The sequence below is a fragment of the Alternaria arbusti genome (genome assembly GCF_024043155.1).
Source record: "Alternaria arbusti strain BMP 1465 chromosome Unknown scaffold_3, whole genome shotgun sequence".
NCBI classification, from domain to species: Eukaryota; Fungi; Ascomycota; class Dothideomycetes; order Pleosporales; family Pleosporaceae; genus Alternaria; species Alternaria arbusti.
Window position 1 is genome coordinate 2,137,034 of NW_026249943.1, and position 26,393 is coordinate 2,163,426.

The following is a 26,393-nucleotide window of genomic DNA, read 5'->3' on the forward strand; positions in this document are numbered from 1 at the left end:
TGCGACACTCAACTAGAGACCGCAACAAAACGTCATAGCTTTATCTATCTATACCTTTCAAACCCCACCTTGCTTTTAGCCCTGCAACATCTAATCCTCGGGGTATTCGTCTCGCACGTTGCTCACGAAACAACGTTGTTCATCGTCCCAGCGCTTGAAATGGCGGCCAGCAAGTTTCAGCAACGCCTCGGAGGGGTTTGTATCCTCATCCACAGGCTTGATGTTCTCAGCAGCAACGTAGCGAACGGATTTGTCGCAGACACTACTTCAATTAGCATAATATAGTAAAGGCGCTAAGAGATGAACTTACAGTACGTGGTAGAAAGCCTGATTCCTACCTTTCGATAGGGAATCCACACGCATGTTCTGAATCCAGTCTTCGTTCGCGTCGCAGACAACATCCCAGCCTGTAATGACACCCTCATAGCCATAACGCTTGTGTTGGAATAGCTGGCCAACTTTGAAAGCAACATTCTGCGTACGCGCAGAGCGGTTGGCAACAGGCTTCCGCATTGAATCAACTTGATGCATGCTCTGCACAAACTGAAGCAGGCGACGGCCCTCAGGTTGGTTGTAGAACATGGGGATGACGTAGCGTGATAGCAACGTCACGTCCCATGGGTAGTGCATCTGAAAATGCTCAAACAGGTACGGCAGGTATTGGCGACGACGGATCTGATTATGTCCAGATGAAATATGATCGTCGTTGGGCCCAAGGAGGAGCATGGCCCAGATGGTTGCGTAGAACGCGTTGTCCATGTCTGGGTATGAGTTCATCCATGACGCCTGGATGCTGCCCATTCCAGCTTCAGTTTCGCGGATCGTTTGTACCGAGTTCATGATGTTGCGCGCGGTGCGCATCACCATCTCTCGGGTGTTGGTGTCGCTCAGAAAGCCATGGTGTTCGTCCCTTGGAACACCCATATCGCGTAGGATCCTCTGTAAATCGCCTTGTCGTACTTCTGAGGAAGAGCGAAACGGATCCAGGTACATGTAATCCAGCTGCGCTGAACTCGTTGGCTTGTACTGGCCATCGAGGTTGTAGTTCTTGGGCGCATAGACGAGAGTATAGACGTGGAAAAGGAACCCACAGGGTCGTGCATCAAGGCCAATCCGCTGTGCTACGGCGCAATAGATGGCGACTGAGATGAGTGGAAGAGACTCGTGCGTCGCCGAACGTATGACAAGGCCAATGAAGGAATTCCGAAGTGCGCGATACGACGTGTCTGGTACACCGTTGAAGCCTTCGTCACGGAGGAAGGACGCCAAAGTCGAGGCCTGTGTTCGTGGACTCCAGCTGCGCAAGTCGGGATATGTTTCCAGTAGCCTGTTGGCTAGTGCAGTGATGTCTTCAGCTACCACGTCAATGTCTACATCTTCGCCCACTCTCGCAAACACATCGTATGCGCCCAGAGCTCTCTCTATCGATATGTCCTTGCCGTCATGTAGATCCGACCACACCTTGATGGCGACCTCGCGATGTATGCGCTCTAGTACGGCATTGGCGTAGTATCGCCTCGCTAGAACATCGTGCGCATCATCGGGGCATGCGCATTCCTTCAATAGCGTTTCCTTCGCATCGTACCCAAACTCGGCGATGTCGTTGATACATCTTATGCGCCCTTGCTGGCGATTCACAATGCGGTTCAAGAGCTCTTTGGTGCGACGCTCGATTGTGTGCTTGGTCATGTAGAGGGCGCGCCAGTCGACATCGGACAACGGGGCTGCAAACTTGGCGATAATGTTGTGGCGAGCGTCCCATGTCTTGAATTGCGTCTTGCACAGGTGGCGCCATATTATAGGCGCATCGGTCGTGAGCTCCTTGATGAGCTTGTTCGTCTGCGAAACGGATGCAAGGGAGCGCGGGTCGAGATTTAGGAAGACGGCTTCGAGGATCTCGGTCGGCAAGTCAGTGAAGGAGGGGCGTGGCATGGTGGGCCCGGCGTTCAGGTGGTGTATGGGTGGGGTCGTTCGGCGCTTTCGGGAGGTGACAGGGTCGTGGAGAGAAGTGCAGAGTGCATGGGTAAATGGAGGTTCCGTGTGGCGAGTGAAGGGCGTGCTTGAAGGTTCCGCCGCAGATGTCGTCAACATTGGAACATGGGCGGTCATGATGGCATGGCTCGCTAATATTGACTAGCCTCGGCAGCTAAATCGCGATAACGCACCTTCAGTCAACAGGCGTTCTCCCCGTCGTATCGCGGGTCCAGATATACGATCCCGTCACGACAAGGATGAGACTGAGCTAAATCTATGCCTTGTGTCTCGACCTAGTTAGAGACGTCTTACTCATGGATGCAGAGCCTACTCAGTGGAGCGCTTTTCTACTCAGGCTATATCAACAGGCTGGAGAGCTACACAGCACTCTTGATAGAGCGAAGCCCTGTCACGCTGCCCACTTGGCCAGTCGCCGAGAAAGATTGATCGCGCTATGATAAACATGTTGGTCGCTTTTGGAAGTACACCTAAGAGACAATTACTTGATTATTCGCCAAAGCCTAAACCCGTACCGCCCGGCTTTCCTTCCTTGATGCTGTCAGCATATCTGCAAGTTCGGCCATCATTGTCAGCACGAATTTCTTGGCGAAGCTCCGGCTTGCAGCGGAAATGAATGACGAGGCACTCGAAGCAACTCTGGACTCATCGTGGTCAATGCGGTAGACACGACTCGAGCGCAACAGTCAGTTATGTCCGTGAACAAGCAAGACCCTCATATGGTTTTTCCACGTTTGGTCCGGATAGCGCGCAACCGTTGCCGAAGCTCGCTGTCCGCGAGACCCGATCTGCAGCCACAGTTGATGTCACTGCCGCACCGCCGCATTCATTACCATAAACATGACGCCCTAAAACTGAACGGTCTGGCTCACCACTTTTTATCTTTCCTTTTGGCCTTGTAATCCTACGCTCCTACATTCCTATCGTATCCCGCCATGGCCGACCTCAGCAGAGTAGAGTCGATGCAGTATCCTGCGGGACATCTCTCCCATCTCACCGAGAACCAAGAAGCCCAGCTTCTCGAGTTCAAGAAAGTGTGCCAGGAAGCAGGCTATTACACACCTGCAGCCGGGCCGGTGCGAGCCAGTCATGACGACGAGACCATGCTGTACGCGCAAATCGCGAAGTTGTCGATTTTAGCGGGGCACTGACTGCTTACAGGCGCTATCTGCGCGCGCGTCGTTTTGTTCCCCAAGAAGCCTTTAAGCAATTCAAAGACACGGAAGACTGGCGGAAGGAGAACAAACTAAGCGAAATCTTCAACACCATCGAGGTCGAAGAGTATGAGCAAACGCGCCGCTTGGTAGAGAGTCCCGCATACATGTGCTGTCATCCTGTCTGACAGCCTCACGTAGTACCCGCAATGGCTCGGCCGACGCGACAAACGCGGCATTCCTCTCTTCCTTTTCGAGGTCGCACCGTTGAACTCGAAGAACATCTCCACGTACGAGAAGCAACTCGCCAAGTCAAAGACGACTATCCCCAATGTCGCGACCAAGAACCTGCGCCTATTCGCCCTGTATGAGTCGCTCACCAGATTCTACACACCTCTGTGTTCCATGGTCCCTCGCAGCCACCCGGAAACGCCAATCTCGCAAAGCAACAACATCGTGGACATCAGTGGTGTTGGGCTGAAGCAGTTCTGGAACCTGAAGGGCCACATGCAAGATGCTTCGGTCCTGGCCACAGCACATTACCCTGAGACCCTGGATAGGATATTCGTATGTGCACGCGTCTTCTTGAGAGCCACGCAAGTAGAACTGACCAAATCGCAGATCGTCGGAGCGCCTGGCTTCTTTCCCACCGTCTGGGGCTGGGTCAAGCGCTGGTTTGATCCCATCACCGTATCCAAGATCTTCATCCTCTCCCCGCAGAACGTCTACTCCACACTCTCTCAATATATCGACCACGACAACATCCCGAAGAAATACGGTGGCGGTCTCGATTTCGAGTGGGGACAGCTGCCGAATCTTGAGCCAGCCATCGAGGCGCAAATGAAGTGGGAGAACCCAAATACCCAGGGCGGCCGCAAGACGTTCCCTATTGGGCCGATAAAGTGGGAGGAAGGCCAGAATGGCGAAATGGAAGCCTGGGGCGTTGGCAGCGAAAGCGGAACACCGCGAAGAAAACTAATCTTCTCCATTCCCAAGCCTGTAGGATACAAGCAGGGAGATCTGATGCCGCCCACACCTGCGACTCAGATCGGCGACCCTCTCACAACCGTAGGCACAGCTACGCACCCTCCTGATACGAACGAGCCGGAAATCGACACCCCACCCTCAGACACCGAGTCGCGCCCGTCCACGACCGCGGTACCGATTACTACGACCCTACCGATTCGCGCGGGCACATCAGAAGCACGATACGAGCAACAGAACCAAACACACGCATCCGGGCAGCTCGCAGACGGAACGCCCGAGGCAGCAATCGTTGACCATGGGCATGGAGACAAGACAGTCACAATGGAGCCCAACACGGTGGGTCAAGCACCGAAAGAGGTACCGCTCCCCGATCGTGAAGAACCCGCCGCCCCGGGCTATTTGGACCAAGCTAAACAAGCCGCTGTATCAGCCTCCGCTGTAGTCACCTCGACTGCTACTTCTGCCGCTGAAGCCGTTGCCGGTGTGGTTGGTGGAAACAAGGGGGAAGAAAACAAGGTTGAAGAGCCTGTGAGGACAAAGAGTCCACAGGAACAAGAGATGGATCGCCAGATCGACGCGACAAGTGCCAAGGACGTTGAAGCGTTTCTCAGGGCGCAGACGGCTAGTGGGGGACATAAAGCCAGTTGAACTCGTTTGAAGCCCTTGGATATGTTGTACGTGGAGTAGAGATTGTATAGATGACGAACTATTGATACCATACTCTTAAACATGCGTTGGGCTTGGACTGTTCTAGAAGAAACTTGATAGATGCAAAAGGCAAGTCTGCTGCTTTTAGACCCATTTAAGAGCGAGAAGTCATTGGTGGGGGTGCATATTCAGAAAGAGAATGCGTTGGTAGGTTATCCTCGTGGGTATTGTCATTCAGGTCTCCTATGGAAGCATCTATGTAGCTCAAAAAGTGAGGAGCGCAACATCAATTTTCATTTCCATGATAGCTGCCCATGGCCTATTTAATACTCCATTCATGACAAGAAGTGCCAAAACACACGTACTGTAGCTCACTGCTTCATCGTCCTGGAACTGGGTTGTGCGAAGGGTCATGCCGAACTCGCATATATTCGCCACCATCGTTACGCGATCAGACACGTACTTGCAATTTCGCGTGTTCATGCCCCTGACAGTTTCCGTAATCACGTAATCTCTGTCCCTGACTGTTTCCCTGGGGCTCGAACTTCTTTGCTTGAGGATAGTCACACCGGGGCAACGCGCATCGCGGTCATGAGAACGGAAATTGTTGGTTAACAATCGAGAAAGTTCCAGATCGTTCAAACGCCTCCAACACCATCTATCAATACTCTGAGGCAGAGAACTTGGCATGAAGATACTCGTTCGCTCTCGTCCAGTAGTAATCTCATCAGATGACGGATCTAGTAGTATAGGGATCAGATAGCACGAAGTCTTAGAACAACGCTGCTCTTGATATGTCCAGGCACGTGTAAAGTATGGATCTTCAACTAGTCTCTTGAAGATCATGTGTAGCGGAGAATCAATAGCGCTTTTTCCTCGGCCGTCTTCTCCGAGTATGTTTTCCAGATTGTTGCTCCAGTACCAGTTACCAAGCCAGTTGAGCGATATAAGACCTGTCGCAGCACCGGTGACCTTAGGATCAACACAGTCTTCCTCTTCAATTTCATTGTTCAGAGTTCCGTCCACTGTGTCTTTTCCATGGGCCTCAATGCAGCGCTGCAACAAGGTCGCTTGGCTCGGGCTTATACTTTGCGACAGAACGATAGCGGTGCATTTGGACCGCTCATAAATTCTATGCATATGCGCGATATGTTCATCGCGATCTATTGCATCGTCTTGGTCGATACACTCTTGGTCAATCCAGAGGCGACCAGTCTTGGTTTGATGGGTATCGTATTGCAGTGCCCGGTGAAGGACAGATGGAGGGCAACGTGGCGGGCGGGCTTCCGTGTCGCTGATCCAGATCATGAACTTCGGCGTATTGAACTGGGCGGCAAGTCCCTCAGGCTGTGCCCAAGTGTATGACACAGCAACATATTCCCAATCGGTATCGTATTCCGCTCTCTGAGTAAGACGTAGATGGACCTGAATACAGGTGTACAAAATCAGCATTTGTCTTACGCGCAGTGTGTAAAGCGAGATGACTGACTGTGTTTCCCGGAGGCCCGGGCGACGGGCTGTCGCGCAGAGTGAGAAATCGAAGAGGAATCTGCGTATCAGAAACGGTTTCCTTGTATTTTGTCTCGAGCTCTGTCAAGGCTGTTTGGAGAGCTTCGATACTAGGGTATAGTTCGCCAAATGTCTTGTCAGAATCAAGCTTCATTGGAAATTGCTAGATGACTGGGAGGGTGGAAGGAAGTGAAAATCACTCTGATGGCAATGCAGTCGACGATGTGGCTGGCAACCTGGAGACTAGGGATAGCCCCTGCCTGAGGCTGAGCTGAACATGGACGTATAGAGGCAAGCTTGACGGGCAGCGACGCCATCACCTGCAGCCTCCCACATCCCGCAAGGCTGTCCACAGAGCAATTGTTCGTTGGGCATGCGGCACGTTCCATCACAGGCAGCAGCCTTGACTTCTTCGCGCAATTCCAAGGATCAGGGCGAATTGACCGGAGCATCCAGAACAATGTTGAAAAGGCAAGGCATGGAAGTTGAAGAAGATGCTCGCGCTTGGTGAGCCTGAAGCCCCCACCAAGCTGCGCACAGATGCTACACCACCAGGCAAGAGCGAGCTCCGCCACAGCGCGCCTGGCAGAGGCAAGCCCAACGAAGGATCCAACCATGCAACCGTCCCATCTCTCAACAAACGCGCAAATGCGACCTCGACTGACACTGACCATCAGCCCACCTCATCGGCCTAAGATTCCGCTACACTAACAGTCCTCCAAACCTCAGGTCAGACTCGTCATGCGACCCATTTCCCCAATACAGCATGCGACCCATCAACCTCGTACCACCTACCCAAACGATGCCGCAAACACCGCGCCGGCTAATCGAACGTAAGAACGCGTGCGCCTACGCTGTCAGCCCGTTAGCCTCATGCTACATAGCGAACACCGGGGTCCCTATCTAGAGCCGAGGAGAACAGAAGACGGCAATGGTTTTAGGTCATTGTGCAAGCGGACGCTTAACGCGCCACGTAGTAGTCACAGCTCTTGGTTCAATTCAAATTCCCAGACTGCAGGAAGCACGCACAGAGCTGGAGAAATCAGGTGATGAAGCAGCTCCCTTAACGTGCACTCTGGATTGAGTCCCGCGTACGCTTTCCCACGATCACAACGTGGAACGCGGATTGAAATCCAGTGACAAAGGTTCAGGTATGCTATTCCACTATATATATAACTCCACAGCATTGAGTGCGAGGCAGCAGGTCTATGCGTTGCAATAACATCTAGTGACATCGGCAGTTCCATACATTGAGTATTCCCTTCTTACACATCGTTTTAACCAGACAACTAGACTGTAGAGGTCTCGTGCTTAGTAGTGAGGTTCTCGAGGGGAATCTCGATATGCTTATCAGCGAGGTTCATGTCACCGGCGAAGGTGCTGTGGGGCTTCCAATTGCGGGAGGTGCGAGGGGTGCTCTCCTCCAACATTTTGTCGACTTGCTCGAGCGTAAGACCTTTAGTTTCAGGAACAAAGAAGTAGGCGAAAAAGACTGCTTATGGATTAGCAAAATGCTCGATGTGGCTGTAAGGAATATGGAAAACTTACATGAAACGCAGCAGAGCGAGCCCCACAAGAAGAAGACATTTGATCCCATACGAGCGGAGTCGTCGCGGTCAGCAACAAGATAAGGCGTGATGATACCGATGATGCAGTTCCAGAACCAGTTGCTAGCCGTGGACAGACCGACGCCACGAGATCGAATAGTCAAAGGAAAGATCTCGCCGATCACAATCCAGGCACACGGTCCCCAGGTTGTAGCGAAGACGGAGATGTTCAAGCAGATGAATGCGATCATGGCTCTGGTAGCATTCGGGTTGGCAGGATGGTCGGCAGTGTTTCTGCCAGCGGTGGCTCCGATAGCTCCGACGATGAACTGCATGATAACCATGCCAGCAGCTCCAAAGACGAGAAGAGGGCGTCTCCCAATCTTCTCAACCATGACGAACGAGGCCGGGGTGGACAGCACGTTGACAAGAGTTGTGACGAGAGAGATGAGGAAGGGGTTGCTGATGGAGCCGAGCTGCTGGAAGAAGACTGGACCGAAGTAGAAGATGAAGTTGATGCCAGTTAGCTGCTGCATAGCCTGCATGAAGATGCCAATCGTAGTGCGACGGGCGTTGGATGAGGGCTGAGAGAGCTTTCCCTTGAAGCAAGCCATCCATGAGCCGAGATAGCTGCCCTGGGGAACAACGGACATCTCATATTCGTGGTTAGCAAGAATCTCAGCGAGTTCATCCTGTATATATTCGGAGTCAAGAGGTTGACCACGAACACGGCCGAGGGCGGCAGCAGCTTTATCAAGCTTGCCCTTCTTGACCCAGTAACGAGGTGACTCTGGGAGGAGAGCGAGACCGATAGCCAGAATTATAGCCCACAGGAACTGAACGGCGATCGGAATTCGATAGGAGCCAGTGTCGCGTCTGTTCTGAGTGGCATATACAACGCAGTTGGCGAGTAAAATACCGATGGTAATGCAGAACTGATAGCCTATAAAAGTCAGAATGTATCGCATGCAAATCGTGTGGATAGTACTTACCAGCGACTACAGCACCGCGGACCTTCTTGGGTGCGATCTCAGACATGTAGAGAATGACAATGGACGAGATGAAACCCACACCGAAACCGGCGATAAGTCGACCAGCAACCATGACACCAACTCCAGTAGAGGCTGTCTCGAGGATACCTCCGACAATGAAGATACCACATCCCATGATGATTGTGAAACGACGTCCGATAAAGTCAGCAATATCACCAGCCATGATGGCGCCGAAGAAGGTACTGTGTTCTGTTAGCATTCACTGATAACACTATTGGTCTTTTCTCACATACCCGGCAGAGAGGATGGATGTGACGAGTGATTGCTGCCATGGTAAGACCACGAATGTAGAGTTGCGATAGTCTTTGATGGTCTGGCTGGTGGAGTCAAGGCCGGGATATACGACGTCGGGGTATTCAGCTCCAGTGTATTGCTTTATGAAGTAGTCCATATTGAGGACACCACCCATCCAGCCAGTGTCATATCCAAAAAATATACCTCCAAACGCAGCGAATGCGACGATCAGATAGGCTCGGACGGTGACAGGAGCCTCGACCCGGTTGAGGTCATGCGTCCCAGTGAGGGCAACACCACCTCCTGGCATTGTCGCTATTTACTCCAAGATTACTTGAACAAGAGGTAGTTATGATGAAAGGCTCTTTGCGTAGCGATGAGGAAGCAGAAGCTGGAGAATTATGTGGGGCGCAATCAACAGTGGGATACCCCGGCTTTTAACATCGCATCCTGAGCAGCGGTGATGCTGCAGTGCGGTGCGTGTGTGGCTTTCTATGGTAGCATTGCAATTTCTTACACTAGGCCTGACCAGGTGACTACTCCGCACTTAACACTTCTGGAAGGATTGGTCCCATTCTTCATGGTCTGTTTGTGTCTGCGAACGGCTAGTGAGGATGCGTATGTCCTCATGTACTGTTGGCATGCGACCGTGTGACCTGTCATCGATCAAGCCACGCTATTGCAGAATTTCCGTAAAGACAGCTGCGCTTAAGCTCTAGACAACTATCGATCCGATGTAGACGACCGGATATGTCGCTAGTTCAGGCAGTACAGCAGTTGACCCGGGATATAGATCGCCTGGTAGAGGCGCCAAAACCTGGGGGCCAAGCTCACTCAAGCTTGCTGTGAAGCCTGTCTTGGCGGTCAAGCCCTGCATATTCATCCCGGTAGGCGCTGGCTATCACTTACATGGGGAAGGAACAGGGTGCGAAATGCATGTGAATGTACACTAGTGGACGTCTCTTCGGCCAAGAGCTCTCATCGTCCCATCGATCTGGGGTAATGTTTGGTGCCCTATACACCCTGTTGATCTCCACAAACAGTACCAGCAATGCACGATTGTGTACATCGAATCAACTTGTCCTTGTGATGGCTGTGGTTTGTCGGCGAAGCCATTGCCCGTCGACACCTGATCGTCTCTTTATTCTTTGTCCAACAGACGGCGATCTACAGTATCTCGCTTACGCGACTTCGTGCATGTTAATGTCCATCAGAGACGTTTTGGTAAGTATCCGGGCGTAGCAGACGTGTCCCGCTTCAACGGTCACCCCTTGGGATGGGTCGAGAACCTCCTCGAGCATATGCATGAGCATGTTGATTCGTTCGCGTAGACGAAGGAATGGTAACGATTCGAAAGTCACCAATGAAGAGGACGGGCCCGAAAGTTGGTGTGCCTCGTACATATCGTATGCCTGTCTTGCCGCCCATAGGTCAGCTCTCGGAACATCAAAGGCAACTGAAGGATCACGCTCACTCCCCAAGTGTGTTTATCCAGGAGATTGGGATAATCAGAGATACTGGTGGCGCGTCTCGCTCTGTTGTCACATTACCTATTTGCTAGCCACACCCGTGCGGCGGATCTGGAGAACCCTGTCGCAGGTAAGCAGCCACAGACTGTATAGACCGGATAGGAAATGAGCGAATAAGCAAAGAACGGCTGGTATCCCTCAGGCGTGCTGTCGGATACCTTCCTAAATAACATCGCAGTGGCACCCCTCTCGAAGGCGTTCACGGATCCCGTGAAGCGATGCTACTTTGCGACGCCTCCTGGTATCACCCAACAACGGATGTCACCAATCGTCCCGCGAGCCACTAGCATCATCAAACGCTTTACGTCTATTCCATGACCAGAGACGACCTGAAAGTTGGGCGCATCGGAGTGGAGACTGGTAGGCAACGGTCCAACAAGAAGCAACGGCGGAAGAGCTTCTCGACAACGGCGCGCTGTGCCGGACAGGTGGTGTGCATGGACTATGTGCAGGTCGAGTTGCGAAGGACGACGTGCATGCGGGCTGTGCACGTGGATGTGCTTCTCATAGAAATGTAGCCGGAAGCAGGTATCCTTGAACCGCTTTTCTGCCTCCGCGGGCACTTCAGTCAAAGGCCGAGCAGCTCCCGCGCGCAACTATTCCTAGCGGCGACTAGCGTGGTGTGCCTGCCCAGTTGATTCAGCCGGGCGTACTTCGATCCCACTCTACTGCTTCTATGTACAAAGCCAACAGGCCTTAAAAGACTTAATGTACGCGGTAACATTTTTTTTTGGAAATCGTAACGGCAGCAATTCATTGATAGTTATGGAAAGCTTGGTGATGAACTTCGAAGGCAGTTCACCTAGCGAGGCCTTATGCGCCCAGAAAAGTGTTGAGTAAACCGCGCTGTAGGTGCTGTATGCACCACTTCGAGAGACATCACAGAACAAGAGCCATCCTGGTTCGGTATCTGTGCCAAGCGCTGTGTTCGACGAACTCTTTTGTGTGAAGCTTCAGAATTTTCACCACGATCTAGTAGTTTGCTCCTCCCATCGTTTTCATGTGCTATTGTGGTTTCGTACGCTCGAGTGAAACCGCAACTGCATTAAAAAAACAGTAGGTATAATGAACAGTTTCTATTGAAATGCTTATGTTGTAAAAGTTTGTATGTGTTGTTTTACGCATGATTGCAGCACACTATTTGGAGTCAGGGTGTTTGGAAATTGCACTCTGCCAAGTGTGACCTTTACCAGATCCTCAGGATTAACAGATATTTTCCCCTCAGTGACTGTCCCAAATAATCGTGTTCTTTACGTATACATTCGAGCTACCTGTTCAGAATTCTGCCCTTTGTAGACAATGAGACGGTGGTCCAGTCTCACTTCGGCTTCTCCTGGTACGCAGCAATTCCCTTCTTCTCTGCAATGTTTCCTATGGTTTGTAAAAGAATATTGTAACGGTCTCTTAGTGATTTTCCAAGGTCACTCCTCATATCTGTGTGGAGCTGGTTGAACTTCACGAGGATATTGTCGATGGGTAACGCTGTCCATGTGTCGGTGAGAAAAGATCTGGCGAGACTGCTTGCTGGTGTGCCATTGTACACCATGTTGGCTGTTCGCGCAGTCGGCGTTTGCCATCTCCCGGCTGGTCCTTGCAATTTTGTGGTGGCTAGTGCAGCTTCCATCATGGCATTCTTGGTCGAAAGGTCTTGAAGTTTCTCACCAAGAACAAAAACGCTGAAAACAGCGTGGTATTGTTCTGTAACAAGTATTGTGAAGTCGGCTGGTGTGAGTATCTTCAGTTCTTCCTTGGTTTTGGTTGTAATAGGCAGCTGTCCAGTATAGAGGTGGTTGAGATAGAGGGCGAAAATGCCGGGGTCATCGTCGGGGAAGTTTATAGTCCTTGTGTCTGCCTCCTGCCAGTTGCCATTCATGGCGCGGCGGAAGAACTCTGAACGGGAAGTGAGGAAGCTTTCGTGCGCGATGAAGTCCTCTGTGTTCGGATCCTTCCCTACGCGTATAGTGACTGCTGAGGTAGACTTGAAGCTACGAGTATAATGTTAGTTTCGCAATTGCTTGCAGAATGCTTTGTTATTGTCAGCTTACCTCATGGTGCTTGACTTGCTGCCTTGGGCAGTCTTCGGGCTCGGCATGGCGGGACGGACCACTCCAGCTGGTGATTTTTAGCTTGGAAGTAAGACGTCGAAGTCCAGGCGGAAGGATTCAGTGATGTTTATAGCCTGTGCGCGACGCTAGATTGAAGGTGAGAGTGAGCAGGAAGGTGCGACAGATGACAACGAGCAACTCATTCCCGCGGACCCAGCATCGACTGCGTGTCTACAAGGCTATGGAATACTGCAGCTTGAGTGGCGCGTTACACGCTTCAAAGTGTACATACTTTGTAATATTCCATCGATATCTGAGACTATCATCGTCAGCTCCCACCAGGTGTCGCTAGAAGTTTACAAGGTGCACCTCGCATGTACAAGACAACAGGTATTTCGTTATGACCGGTCGATACCTCCATTACGCTATCATGCGACAGCATCTTCGTCTCCGCCAATTCCAACGCCAGATCGCTCGCAGTGGCAGGCGTAACGGGCTCTCTCGGTTTCTCGCACGTGGAAGGCACAACCCTGGAAACCGCGTTCATCCCGTTGTAAGGAAATGTGCGGCGAGATGTGTTACCAAATTGAACGATAGAGAAGGGGTATACACATGCACTCTTTCAATAGAGTGTAATGGCAGTGATGGGTTCATGTGAGTAGCTGGGACAACACGCGTGTCCACTCCTCTTGAGAGCTGGCCCAGTGAAGGTGGCAAAAGTGTGCGAAGTCGCTCGTTTCCTCTTTTCAAATGCTCATAGTAATATCGCCGGCTCCTTCGGATACGTGCGAGACACGACCGGAGCTCTTTTGGGGCGGCGCAGGAAGTCGCAGGTCGGCGTTCCTGTAGAATTCGCCCGGTAGCCGGCACCCGGAAAGCATGAGAAGATCGGGCTGAGCCGGTTATCTTATCAGAGACCCACATGCCCCTCACATGACTCGCAACATTCACGCGTCAGATCAAAACAACGCGTCACATTCACCGAGTTCAGAGACGCGCAACGTTTGAAGTATGTGTTGATTTGAATTGCTTGAGACGATAGCATCACGTCGTAGCTAGCCTCCCATAACGCCAGATTGCGACGCTGAAGAGAACAATGACAGTAGAGTAGACATCCATCCGCAGTGACAGACACGCGCCAGAACGCCCGGCCAACATGATATATCCCAGGTAAGAAAATCAGGGACGAACACCGTAGGCCTGCCTTGCCATATCCGCCGGTGGCCGAACCACGCCCACCTGTAAAACCCATAGACTAGTAGTGTGACAAAGGGAATACGTGAAGAAGATGTCGTCTAGCGTACGCTCCGAAGCTAACGGACGGTAGCATGGTAAAATAAAAAAGGTCAACAAGAACGAACAAGCTTAAACTGGAACAGCTCATGCCTTGGCCTTTGGTGTTGCCTTCTTGGGCGTCGCCTTCTTCTTGGGTGTGGTGGCCTTCTTCGCTGCGGCGGTCTTCTTTGCTGCTGGTGCCTTCTTTGTTGCCTTGGTTGCGGCGGCGGGAGCCTTGGTCTTGGTGACGCGACCAGACTTGGTCTTTCCGAGCACGCGCGATACCTCCTCCTCGACAGCGGGGGCTGCAGTGGGGGCAGTCTTGCGGGGTTTGCTGGCGTTGGCCTTGGGCTTAGCGGCAGGGGCAGCCTTGGTAGCAGCAGCTGTGGCAGTGGACTTCTTCGGGCGGCCGACAGCCTTCTTGGGAGCAGCAGCCTTGGTGGTGGTGGCCTTGGCCTTCTGTAGAGGAAGTCAGACACGTAGGCTCATGACAGCAGGCAGATACTTACAGTGGTCGTGGCCTTCTTGGTGGCGGGGGCCTTCTTCTCAGTAGTCTTCTTCTCGACGGTCTTCTTCTCAGTGACCTTCTTCTCGGCCTTGGGCTCAGACTTCTTGGTAGCGGTGGCAGCGGCAGGCTTGGCCTCCTTCTTCGCAAGCTTTACTGGTCCAGACGTGCCTACATGACGCGTCAGTAAGGTTCAGATGACTCATGATACGTGCGTGTAGGATACACAGTAGCGACGTGTTGAAGATGTGTCGTCGCGCAGACTTGGTGGAGAGGCACTTACCCTTTGGACGCGCAAAGTCACCCTTCTCCTCGCCGGAAGTAATAGCACGGTTGACGTGACTCCTGAAGGCAGCATCGCTAAGGTTGCCGACCTTGTTGTTGGCTTGAATGTACTTCTGGATAGCTTGACGGCTGTTGGCGCAGAGTCAGCGTGAGTTCTGAGGTACGCGCGCTTTCAGACGAAAGCATGCCGCAACATATGAGCGACGACATGTGGGGATTAATTTTACTAACCTTGATCCATTTCGTTCCTTGAGCTGTAGCATGCATAGAGCTCGTCAGTAATCATGTTCACTTGGGGGAGTAATGTCATGGAGCGTTATTGTGATTCGCGCTGAAGTTGGCGTTGCGAGCTGTCGCAAGCTGTCGCAAACTCATGTGCAGGGCAACACGCATGGGATAGACTCACGTTGATGATAGCATCCTTGACCATGTCTAAAAGAGTCAGCATTGACCGGCGACAAAGACGCGACTATCGGGCAACCGACGCGACCGCGTTGGGCTGAGATATCATAGTACATACCGATGTAGGAGCCATGGGCAGGTGCGGCAGCGGCGGCCTTGGCCTTGGAAGGGGTGGTGTTCTTCTTGGGAGGCATTGTTGCTAGTGGTTTGGATGGGAAGATAGACGCGTTACTGATGCTTCGAAAGAGAGGGCGAACGTGAAAATCGATGGAAGAATGGTGGTGGTGGGAAGTCTGGAAGTCGCTGAGTTGGGGCAAGCACGCGGCGGGTGGGGTATGCGCCGTTCTTATACTTTTCAGGGATCAGAATCGGCGCCCCCAGATCACCAACTCGAAGGCGCTAATCTTCCAGGCCTGATCAAGATGCGCTTCAGTTTGATCTCATGTTGCAATACTGCCGCCTACGCTGACTAGGCGCCGTGCGGCTGCTGTCCGTTCGATTTGTTGGGGGTCTTTCCTGTCTCCCTGCTGGAAGCGCAGCCCTTCACCCCATCTCCTCTCCTTCGAGTCGCTCTTTTCAACTTGGTGACGCTTGACCATGGCCAACGCATGCCAGGAGCCTTACCGCAGGCACCTTTGGCCTCGAGCTTCAGTCGTGCCAATAGTCCCTGCTTGTTGTTTCGTCTGAGTCATCTCTGTCAATCCACGATAGCTGCAGCTTGCGTCTTGAAGGACTCGATTTTGCGCAAGCTTCCGCTCGAATCCTCGAAGCCTATTGACGAGACGCGTTGCTACATGCTTACTGTTTGCTTTTTCTCTATGCCAGTCTTGTATTCGATGGAATACTCTGTGATTTATATTAGCTTGATAGGCTCTCGGGACTCGAGTCTAGTCTTGATGGTTGTGGTTTTGGCGATACATGCGTCGCGTCATCTGCCTTCCATGGTGTTTCGCTCTGCGCGCCGACACCTCGAACACGACCCGCCTCCACGCGTACAAATTGGCAAAGCAAAGACATCCTCCTTGTCTTTGGGTATTGCGCAACGCGTACATAGATTTTCAGAGCATTCCCTCGAGCGTGTCGGCCAGCATGGTGTTGAATTGATGACGTGTTGCAGTGTGTCAGGCGGGGCGATCACGCGTACAATTCTATCGCTACAATCCTCTTCCGCACAACCTCTCTTGTTACAGCCTAACTGAGTGCCTTGAGAACGTAAAGCGCATACCCAAAGGCCGTTTCTCTGGGTAGCAGATCCATCCAACCTATATACAACGCGTTGTGGCTGGCATGCGAACGCGGCGTCGTTTCGCGGCTCTTGGCTGGACAGTGTGGGACAGTCCAACACTGATTGCCAGCAGCCAACATACGGAAAGCCGACATTGGCCACTCGTGGGACATGTCCTAGGGCAGACGTGAACTGACGTTTAGTATAGGCTCATATCTATATATCTGGTCTTCCGAGTATCCTACAATGCGCGGATGTCTTACCTGGGCACGCTGCATGATCCTGCTAGTAGAGAAATTACCTACAATAACTTCTACGACTAGGGCCGGTTCTTGTGCTCCTACAAATTCATCTCTCATATTAAAGGACATAGCTCTCATTCATACTAAGCTGTAGTTATTGGGGACTTTGGGTCCGTGTGGCTGTCGGGTTTTTGAATGTTCCAATATTGTGTTCGGGTTGTGGGATATTGCAGCATTAAAACCGCGCATGATAGAAACTCAAAAAATCATAACGCCATCACTTACGCCATGGTAGCCGAAAGATACCCAGAAAACTAAATCACCACAGCGACAGAATACCGTTGTCTTTTCACAGGTTGCAGGAGGCTACCTAAGTAGTTCTGAATATACCAAAAGAGTGGACTTGTGCACACCTTCTTTGGAGATGCCAGCATTATACCTACAACCCCAGCGCAGTCAAACTACACTGACAAGCCTTACACGAAGAAAACGGCAATATGAGAAGGGACATTGGAAGGATAGAGCTTAGTACGCAGAATCATGTACATCACACAACATTCAATACCTAGGTATGCCAGAGCCATCGAGAGGCTAGCATCAACCACCATTCCGGGTAGTGATGCATTACTATGTCGGAGCTCAAGGCTTACAGTCAATTCACGAGAAACACAGTGAAATGGAAGGAGCGTACACAGCAACATCGCGAGGAAGTTCGAGCCGTATTGAAGCGAGCCGTCTGCTTCAAAGTTACACTCGTTAATGTCGGGAAGAGCGAAACGATAAGCCGTTTGTCACGTACAGTGAGGTCGTGAAGACATAGTAGAGTGATGTAAGTAGGAGATTCGATGAGCAGACAAAAGTCGCGGACGTAAAAGGGTGGTGTGGGACGCGCTCGATATCGTGTCATTTGGGCTGGTTCGTTTCGGAATCCGCGGGCAGATGGGTTGACGTCTTTGACGCGGAAAGTGATGTGGCAATAGTCTAGATGCGCATCTTGATAAATGAACACGAAGTTCAGTAATTGCCTCATCACTCCGGATTTGTGGGGTACGACCTGTGCTCTTGTTTGAGAGCGATGCTCACCTTTGTGCCCTATGTGCCATCTCAGTATTAGGTACGCTTGTGAGTCTGATGTGCAGCTCTCGCCAAACTCGAACCGATTTTTGAGCTGGCACTGTGATACGGTCTCATTACTTTGAGTACATTGGAATGGCATTTTCCGAAGACGCGTGGACTGTTGTGTTCAGCTTGATGCACAAATCGCCGTCAGTACCGAGGACTGCTTCGTCGCGAACCCCTTTTCGCTACACCGCCATGCAACGATGCAAGCCGAACAGAACACGAGCAACGACGATTGTCGCCCATCCCAATGTTGTTTCGACCGTGAAGGTCGGTCAAGGAGCCTTCGGTCATGCGATCTATTCTTGTGTCTCGCCTGTCGGCCGGCCAATAGGATCACCTCGGGCTGTTAGCCCGGGTTCAAAATTGGCAGCAGCTAGCCAGCCTCCGTTAATTCATTGCTGGCATCGGCCCGTCGAGGTGTCCACCGCTGCGTCACTCACAACACATTCCATTCGACGTTTTGCGCACACGCCACGTTTGCTTGCCGGCATTTCGGAGAATAGGCCTCGCACGACCCTGAGTAGCAGAGACCATCGTGGCGCATGCATTATGCGAGACCAAAATATGGAGCATACGGAAGATTCTATGGGCCAGTGCTCGTGTTCGGATCGAATGTGACCTCATGTTGCTGTATTGTTGGGGTTACTCTCGTACGGCCGCGAGGAGACTGTATACGAGGTCGCTGTGTATATAAGAGCTGGAGGTCTTGCTATATAGATCATCATCCAACACAAACACATTCAAACATCAAGACTACATCCACCAACCAGCTTACCATCTTCACCCTACACTACTTCCACACCCAACTACAATCAAGATGAAGTTCACCACCGCTGCCATTGCTGCCACCGCCGCCAGCCTCGTCACTGCTCTCCCTACCGACTCCAAGATCAAGGACGGCGATGTCTTCACAATCCAAACCATCCGCTCAGGCAGCGACTTCCAGTACAGCACCTTCCAGGCTGTCCAGAACTCCCTCGTGATCAACGCAGGCCAGCAAAACGCTTCCTGCGGTCCGGAACCCCACAACTATGCTTCATTCCAGCTCAGCAACGGCAGCCTCTACCTCTACACTGCCAACCCTCCTCAGCAGTTCTTCGTTGACAGGTCCGGCATGGGCCAGGGCGTCATCCAGTACACCACCGGTGCTCAACCCATGGTGAAGAACGGAGAAAGGACTACCTTCGCCATCAACGACGACGGAAACCTTGTCTTCCGTGACCAGACTGGTGAGGACATCGAGTTCCAGGCTTGCCAGCCTTCTCTCGGTGGCGGCTACTCCGTCTGGTTGGGCGGTGTTACCCGTCCCGCTGGAGCCGACGAGTGCTACGGCTTCATCGCAAGGGCGATCAAGGAAGAGAACCCCACCAAGTGCCTCTACACCCAGTACCCATAAGGGAACTGCAACAAACACCTTGGCTTGGTCCAACCTGGATTGTAAAGCCTACACTGTAAATATTTGAGCAACCTTCTTTTCTTGTAAATACAATACGTAAATAGACAATCATTTCAACCCAAACAACCCAGACCTTGATGAAAATGATATTGTTTGCAGTATACAGGTTGACCTGCCGCTTCCTGTGGTATGGTGTTGTGACAGTTTTCCTACAAACCCATCACACAGCTGGATGAGATAAATGAACCGGTATTGAGAGTGAGAGATAGAGATCCAGCTCATGAACGAAGACTGCGTCATGCTAGGAACTCATCGCCACACTGGACGAACAGAAACCATTGAAGAAGAAAGAGAGAGGATGACGCCCATGTCAAAAGCAAAACGAATATGGTGTGGACTTGGATGGGAAAGTGGTGAGGTTCGGACTACGCCGAGCGATCTTCTGCTGGCTAGCGCGCCATGCTGATAAGCCGCAGGGTCCGCTCGTCCCTGGGCTAACGCAATCGTCGTCTTATCGCCAGGCACGCGTTACACGTGCACCCGTCACATTCGCCCTGAGACGCCATCTGACTGGTTCCCGAGCAGCAGATCACCATCATGCCCCAAACGCGGCCCTGCGTGACCTCGCCCGGCGTGATGGCTGGTACTGCGCCTTGAGTGGCTATGTCCTCTGGCCCTTTCATCCCCCATAAACACCCATCCCCAGCGCCATCGTCGGGGTGGCCATAGTACACCTACGCACTACCCTACCTCGCCCCGAACCTGTTGCACCAGTCGAATCGTCGAGAAGACATCTCGGGCTCTCCGTTGACGCACCTACGGAAAGCAACCCGGCGGCGACAGACTAGACTAGAGGACCGACCTTCCGCATCGAGGAGCAGTGTATTCGCTGCCTGCGAATCAGCGACAGCAACGTGAAGGCGTGTAATCTGAGCTGCCGTTACGGGAGGGATCGATCCGCGAAAGCTTGTGTAGTCTTGTTGCACAGCGCCAAATTATCTCCTCCGTCCTTGCAGTAGTACGAGGCAAGCGGGAAAACATGCCGGCCATGCTAGACTCCCTGGTGGGAGCCGCGAGGGAGAAGGTACATAACGCCGCGGCTTCCACTGCAGAGATGTTGGCAGCAGAATCAACAGCCATGCCTTCTCTCAAGACCCTCAGCAAGATCGCCCTTGGTGGTGCGCAAGTCATCCTCGGCCATGGAGGACGCGTCATGGGCGACTTTACCCAAAGCTGCCCCAATGCTCAATTGAGCTGCCACAACACTACCGCCGTGGAGAACCTGTGCTGCTTCAATGCGCCGGGCGGACAGATCCTACAGACGCAGTTCTGGGATGCTTCGCCTGCCACTGGACCAGAGGATAGCTGGACCATCCACGGTCTATGGTAACTTTGCCCTTCACCTGCAGCTACCTACTCAGGCTAATCATACTGTCCAGGCCCGACCGATGCGACGGCACCTACGATGCCAACTGCGACTCCTCGCGCGCTTACTCCAACATCACCGCCATCCTCAACTCCTTCGGCGCAACCGACCTCCTTTCCTACATGTCCACGTACTGGAAAGACTACAAGGGTGATGATGAGTCCTTCTGGTACCACGAGTGGGCCAAGCACGGCACCTGCATCTCGACGCTCGAGCCCGAATGCTATGACGACCACAAAGCCACAGAGGAGGTGGTTGACTTCTTTCAAAAGACTGTCGACCTTTTCAAGACTCTGCCAAGTTACGAGTGGTTGAGCGCAGCGGGCATCACACCCAGCACAAGCAAGACATACACTTTTGCTGCCATTCAGAGCGCCATCCAGGCCAAGCGCCCCGGTGTCGAAGTCACGCTAGGCTGCAAGTCCGGCGCGCTCAATGAAATCTGGTACCACTACGATGTTCGTGGTAGCGTACAGACTGGCGAGTTTGTTGCTTCAGACCCCGATGGCACGAAGTCGACATGCCCCCAGACGGGCATCAAGTACCTTCCCAAGAACGCTGGATCCTCCCCTCCGTCTACCACCACGACTGCCGGTGGACCCGCACCCACCTCTGCGCCTGGAACGCCTTTCAGCGGTAAGGGCTACCTTAACGTTGTCGTCAATGGCGCGAAGAAGGGATGTATCATTTCCAAGGGCACCTGGTACACGACCGGTACCTGTGCGACTTTCACCGCTACCGAGGCAGACAACGGCTTCACTTTGTCGAGCTCCAAGGGCAAGTGCGGCATCGTCGGTGGAGCGCTAGCTTGCGACGGCTCTGCCAGCGTGACCGGGTTCACAAACGCGGACGGTAACTTGGCTGCTGGCGGCAACGCGCAATGGAGTGCAGACAAAGTTGCGTCGGGCAGTACACAGCAAACTGTGTACGCTGGCGGAGATCACTCCGCTACCTTTTCGATTACCTGGCAGTCGGCGTAAATGCGACAGCCCTTAGCATAGACTTATTAGCATCCAATCCATGACATCATCACCTGTGAATACTGTGGCAGCCAAGCTTCGTGAAGTTGTGATTGACATCGTCATCTCGACTGTGGCTGCTTTGAGTGAAGAATGTCTTCGATCAACGGCACAGCTGCTGCGCGGACCCTAGAAGTTCACATTTGTGTAGAGCTTCATACCTAAAATAAATGGTCATTACATAATCCGCAGGGCGCAATAGTCTTGAAAGTTCAAGTCATTTGTTTTACATTTGATGATCGAGACATGCTGGTTAAGCAGCGTATCCCATCAAGAGTGCAGGGCACGCTAAGAGCATTTCATCGCGTGGAATCCTCATCTCCAGGTATCTAGTTTTTGTCGCCCTAATCATGTCATTCCTCGTAAATCCGATGGTGTGAGCTGTTGAATATGCCAGTCCAAATTTGCCTTTTTGTTGAAACACCGTAACCCGCTTGGACAAAGAAACGCCTGTGTACGCCGCCTACTCTGCAAGAAAATTGTGTGTAGACTTAGATGGGAAGAGGGAAGGTAACAGCCCAGGCCGCGATCTCCTTCTTGAGGTCGTTAATCTCCTGTACCTCGCCACTGGCAACCCTGCTCTTGAAGTCCTTGAGCTTGTTGTTCTCCTTGGGGAGCTCGCTCTGGATCTTCTTGCAGAGCTTGATGCACTGGTCGATGTAGTTGGCGATCTTCTTGAAGTCCTCCTCACCCAGGCCACGCGATGTCATGGCTGGGGCTCCGATACGGATACCCATGGGTGTGAGAGCTGACTTGTCACCAGGAGTGGTGTTCTTGTTGCAGGCAATGTTGACTTGCTCGAGAACAGCCTCAACACGGGCACCATCAAGGGCGAAAGGCTTCAGGTCGAGAAGGACCATGTGGTTGTCGGTACCGTCAGTGACAAGCTTGTAGTCCATGCCCTTGAAGGCAACCTCAAGTGCCTTGGCGTTCTTGATGACTTGCTGCTGATAAAGCTTGAAGTCCTCAGTCTGCGCTTGCTTGAGCGCAACCGCGAGCGCGGTGATGGTGTGGTTGTGGGGGCCACCCTGGTGACCAGGGAAGACGGAGAAGTTGATGGGTCCCTCGAGGTCGTAGAGTGTCTCCTTGCCGGTCTTGGGGTCAGTCTTGCGAACGCCCTTGCGGAAGAAGATCATAGCACCACGGGGTCCGCGAAGGGACTTGTGGGTGGTGGTAGTGACAATGTCGCAGTATTGGAAGGGCGACTTGTTGACACCAGCAGCGACCAGACCGGAGATATGAGCCATATCCATCAGTAGGTAGCAGCCGACCTTGTCAGCGATCTCGCGCATGCGGGCGTAGTCGATCTCACGGCAGTAAGCGGAGGTACCGGCGACGAGTACCTTGGGGCGGTACATGAGGGCGTTTTGCTCGAGCTGGTCGTAGTCGATGAGGCCGGTGTCGAGGTTTACGCGGTAGGGGAAAGTCTCGAAGTATGTGGAAACAGCAGAGATCCTACTTATGGTCAGCATGTCATCCCAATACATATCGCTCGATCTGTACGCACTTCCTCTGCGGTGTTTGGTAGCCGTGGCTCAAATGTCCACCGTGTGGCAGGTCAAGACCCATCAGCCTGTCGTGTGGCCTCATGATGGCCTGGTAGGCCTGGAGGTTTGCCGGGCTACCACTCAAGCACTGTACGTTGACACCCCACTTCTCTGAGTCGAGGCCGAAAGTCTCAAGGGCGCGCTTCTGGCAGAGCAACTCGATTGAGTCGATGTGCTCGTTGCCACCGTAGTAGCGGGCACCAGGGTAACCCTCGGAGTACTTGTTGGACATGGGCGAGCCGAGCGCATCGAAGACAGCGCGGGAAGTGACATTCTCGGAGGCGATGAGGAGGATGGATTCGCGCTGACGCTGGATTTCCTTCTCCTGCGGTGTTTGTTAGTACAAGTATAAAGTAAGCAGGTAATGGCATAGTCATACCATGATCTGGGCGACCTCTTGGTCGGTGTCCACCAGGGACTTTTCCATGAGCTGTGCCGCGTTAGCATTGCGCATCTTCTCTTTGACGCGGGGCAACATACGTCCTGGTGGGACTTGGGGAGTGCGTAGCTAGACATGACAGGCAATCAAATGAGGATGTGGTTTGAGGAGAGGGGGATTGAAAGAAAAAGATCGGAAGATAGCAGTAAGACTACAGCGCCTTTAAGCAGTCAGAGCACTAAATGTCCCTCTCATGCCAACCCCACCAATTTTTCTGGACGCGACAAAATGCCCTAGGCTCGCTTAGGTATGGCGCCATCGATAATTGCACTCTGCGGCCGGTCGTCGGAGGGACTCGGGCAGGCTTTGCGAGAGTGTGCAGTCAGACCTGTTCTTACAAGTTGTGTAGATGTAGCATATGAGTGCGCATTTCATGGTAAGACGAATCTTTCCCGTTTCGGGTCAAAAAGGCAGGTCGACTGGCGGCTCCGCTACTGCATTTCCCCGCGTTATGCGAGAATACCCCGGATGTCAATCGGGAGATATGAGCTATGGCGGAATTCCATCGCCCAGCGGCCATGGTTCCATTGCTACTGGACGAAAGGAGGCATTGCATTTAACTTCTTTGACTGTCACCCGTCGGGAAAGCATCGCTCAAGTTGGGGTAAAAGTTTTTGACGTATCCAATTCTCATTCTTTCATTTACTACATGAATACAGCCCATCCAAGCGTTGCTTTCCAGTCGAGTCATTCCTCCTTCGTCTAACCATCGTTGGTGAAAACCAACACTCGCTCATGGATCAAATTGATCTGATGCAAACAGAATCTCCAAACGCCGGGTATGCCAGAAGAATTGTGAGCAGCAAGCTGCCACCGCGTCGCCCAAAATAAAAGGGTATGTAACTGAGCTGAAGAAGTGAAGGCCGAGTAAGCTCGGCGCCAAATTACACAATCGCGCCAACAAAATGCTCATCCTTTCGTAATTATGTTTAGAATGTATTCGCAGCCGGTTCGGTCCTCTTAGTCGTTGTCGGTGAGACGGTCGAGAACAATGATGCTGAGAATCATAACGAGCAACCCGATGGTTACTATTATGAGGAGTACGAAGCCGAACCAACCAAGGACCATGGCCGATGTACCGACACCAGACTTGACGCTGCCGTTGCCCAGATCTTGCACGATGGTTGCTGCTGCGACGGATGCTGTGTGTTGCCACAAGACTGACACCAGGACGAAGATGGATGAGATGAAGATGAGCGCAAGGGCGACTTGGGAGACGGGCCGCGACGGGAAAGGCTTGACGTCGACGTCAGATCCGGTTCGCTCGTCTCGCTCCTCGTGCCATCCGGGGAAGGTGGCGAGGAGGATGAAGGTGAAGAAGGCGAGGATGATGGCGACAATGAGCAGGTATGGGAAGACAACCGCGTCCTTGAACGTGGCGGCAACCCAGACAAGGTTGAGGGGGTCCTGGTCGACTGAAACGTTGTCGACAAGCGCAGTGGCGTTGTTGGAGCAAATGAAGCCACCACCGTCTCTGTTGATGCAGATGCCGAAGTAGCCAACGCGCACACCGAGCTGTGCGTTGCCGACAATGTTGGCAATGGCGGCTGTGACACCGGGGTCGACTTGTTCAGGTGCGTAGGTGGGTGTGAACTTTTCGTACCACATGGAGATGAGGAAGATGCCGGGGATGAGCGGTGATGTGGATGAGCATCCTGCGAGTAGCAATGCTGCGAGAATGTTAGCTGTGCCCGTCTGCTGTGGTTTCGTCCCAACTTACATAGCAATATTATCGCAATTGCAATGAGAATCATGAGAACATGGTGAAAGCCAAGAAACGGTATTAGCCCTGGGCATTGTTAGTCGTGATCGTTCTCCTGGAAGCTGCGGTGTACTTACGTTGCATGCTAACCGCGAACCGTAAGTTCGCCATTGTGAATGTGTCTCTCCTTCAACTGCCTCTTATGGGCCTGTGTTCTCCCTGCGCCCCCAGAGGGCCGGGTGAGATGAGCGGGGAAGTGCACTCAGACTGCGGCTGGTGATGGTCTCTCTCCTGTGAGGGTACGAGAGTGGAAGCGATGGCGTCTTGTCCCAAGTGTACTGAGTCGAATGCGGGACGCGGGTCGATGTTGGTACGCTCGGCTGGATGGCTCTACAGCGGCGGTGGATGCACTGCGACGACGATGGTCAGATGTCTCCTGTGTGGAAGACTATTCAAAGTGTGGGTGGTAGCGTGGAATGTGACTTCTCTCTTTGCCTGCAGCGACGGATAGTTTTGCTGTTGCGAAAATGGTGATGGCTGGTCTGAAGTGGCTGGAGGTGGTTGGCTTAGTCCATCAACAAAGCGGGTTGTCGAGGGGACCGAACACGAGCATCCTGCCCCGGCCGCCCCCAACCGCCAATCGCACGCCGCGCTACTGCTGATCCGAGCGCGTTCCTGCGTTAGAGCCTCCTGGCAATGTCCCCGTCCAGCCTCTGCATTTCCTGCGACGACGTGGCGCCTTGCGTACGGTACCGCCTAGAGCCCTGCCGCGACCGCTCTTTCGCGTGCGCCATCGCTGTCACCGCAGAACGCGTCGTAGCGCGATGCACTGGAAGATACCCGCTTCGACAGCGCATACCGCCATGTACCGTATATAGCAGTCGGTGTGCCGCCGACAGTGCGCGGCCGGAGATTCAACAATAAAAAGCATCACGCACCTCTATGTATCTGAGCATCCTACCATGCCACTTGGTCAACATGTCGTTCTGCGCACTCCTGTATGTTGAGTCCAGGCACATGAGAAGGCGGTCGTCGACACCATCACGTGACGCTTTCTGGGAATATGTAGGCATGGAGTCAACGCGACAGCTTCAAGGCGACCGCAACTCAG

At 52.7% G+C, this 26,393-nt stretch overlaps 9 protein-coding genes across 9 annotated transcripts; 3 read left to right on the forward strand and 6 right to left on the reverse strand.

Moving 5' to 3' along the window:
• Positions 1–90: 90 nt before the first annotated feature.
• J4E86_003394 (uncharacterized protein) lies at positions 91–1,932 on the reverse strand (the record flags this gene model as incomplete). Its single annotated transcript, XM_051443949.1, has 2 exons — positions 91–262; positions 311–1,932. The coding sequence occupies 2 exons, from the start codon at positions 1,930–1,932 to the stop codon at positions 91–93; spliced, it is 1,794 nt and encodes a 597-aa protein (XP_051305444.1).
• A 995-nt stretch (positions 1,933–2,927) lies between these two features.
• J4E86_003395 (uncharacterized protein) lies at positions 2,928–4,781 on the forward strand (the record flags this gene model as incomplete). Its single annotated transcript, XM_051443950.1, has 4 exons — positions 2,928–3,100; positions 3,154–3,295; positions 3,348–3,713; positions 3,768–4,781. 4 exons carry the CDS (start codon positions 2,928–2,930, stop codon positions 4,779–4,781), a joined length of 1,695 nt encoding a protein of 564 aa, XP_051305445.1.
• Positions 4,782–7,579: 2,798 nt separating this feature from the next.
• Positions 7,580–9,433, reverse strand: J4E86_003396 (uncharacterized protein; the record flags this gene model as incomplete). The annotated part of the gene is made up of 4 exons (XM_051443951.1): positions 7,580–7,782; positions 7,839–8,780; positions 8,830–9,071; positions 9,123–9,433. The coding sequence occupies 4 exons, from the start codon at positions 9,431–9,433 to the stop codon at positions 7,580–7,582; spliced, it is 1,698 nt and encodes a 565-aa protein (XP_051305446.1).
• A 2,537-nt stretch (positions 9,434–11,970) lies between these two features.
• On the reverse strand, positions 11,971–12,744 carry J4E86_003397 (uncharacterized protein; the record flags this gene model as incomplete). The annotated part of the gene is made up of 2 exons (XM_051443952.1): positions 11,971–12,637; positions 12,698–12,744. 2 exons carry the CDS (start codon positions 12,742–12,744, stop codon positions 11,971–11,973), a joined length of 714 nt encoding a protein of 237 aa, XP_051305447.1.
• Positions 12,745–14,077: 1,333 nt separating this feature from the next.
• On the reverse strand, positions 14,078–15,358 carry J4E86_003398 (uncharacterized protein; the record flags this gene model as incomplete). The annotated part of the gene is made up of 6 exons (XM_051443953.1): positions 14,078–14,431; positions 14,482–14,648; positions 14,761–14,891; positions 14,994–15,016; positions 15,169–15,194; positions 15,283–15,358. The coding sequence occupies 6 exons, from the start codon at positions 15,356–15,358 to the stop codon at positions 14,078–14,080; spliced, it is 777 nt and encodes a 258-aa protein (XP_051305448.1).
• Positions 15,359–18,570: 3,212 nt separating this feature from the next.
• J4E86_003399 (uncharacterized protein) lies at positions 18,571–19,149 on the forward strand (the record flags this gene model as incomplete). The annotated part of the gene is made up of 1 exon (XM_051443954.1): positions 18,571–19,149. The coding sequence occupies one exon, from the start codon at positions 18,571–18,573 to the stop codon at positions 19,147–19,149; it is 579 nt and encodes a 192-aa protein (XP_051305449.1).
• Positions 19,150–20,263: 1,114 nt separating this feature from the next.
• On the forward strand, positions 20,264–21,555 carry J4E86_003400 (uncharacterized protein; the record flags this gene model as incomplete). Its single annotated transcript, XM_051443955.1, has 2 exons — positions 20,264–20,535; positions 20,589–21,555. The coding sequence occupies 2 exons, from the start codon at positions 20,264–20,266 to the stop codon at positions 21,553–21,555; spliced, it is 1,239 nt and encodes a 412-aa protein (XP_051305450.1).
• Positions 21,556–22,085: 530 nt separating this feature from the next.
• J4E86_003401 (uncharacterized protein) lies at positions 22,086–23,657 on the reverse strand (the record flags this gene model as incomplete). The annotated part of the gene is made up of 4 exons (XM_051443956.1): positions 22,086–23,049; positions 23,102–23,466; positions 23,521–23,571; positions 23,622–23,657. 4 exons carry the CDS (start codon positions 23,655–23,657, stop codon positions 22,086–22,088), a joined length of 1,416 nt encoding a protein of 471 aa, XP_051305451.1.
• Positions 23,658–24,540: 883 nt separating this feature from the next.
• On the reverse strand, positions 24,541–25,453 carry J4E86_003402 (uncharacterized protein; the record flags this gene model as incomplete). The annotated part of the gene is made up of 3 exons (XM_051443957.1): positions 24,541–25,250; positions 25,301–25,369; positions 25,420–25,453. The coding sequence occupies 3 exons, from the start codon at positions 25,451–25,453 to the stop codon at positions 24,541–24,543; spliced, it is 813 nt and encodes a 270-aa protein (XP_051305452.1).
• Between the last annotated feature and the right edge of the window lie 940 nt (positions 25,454–26,393).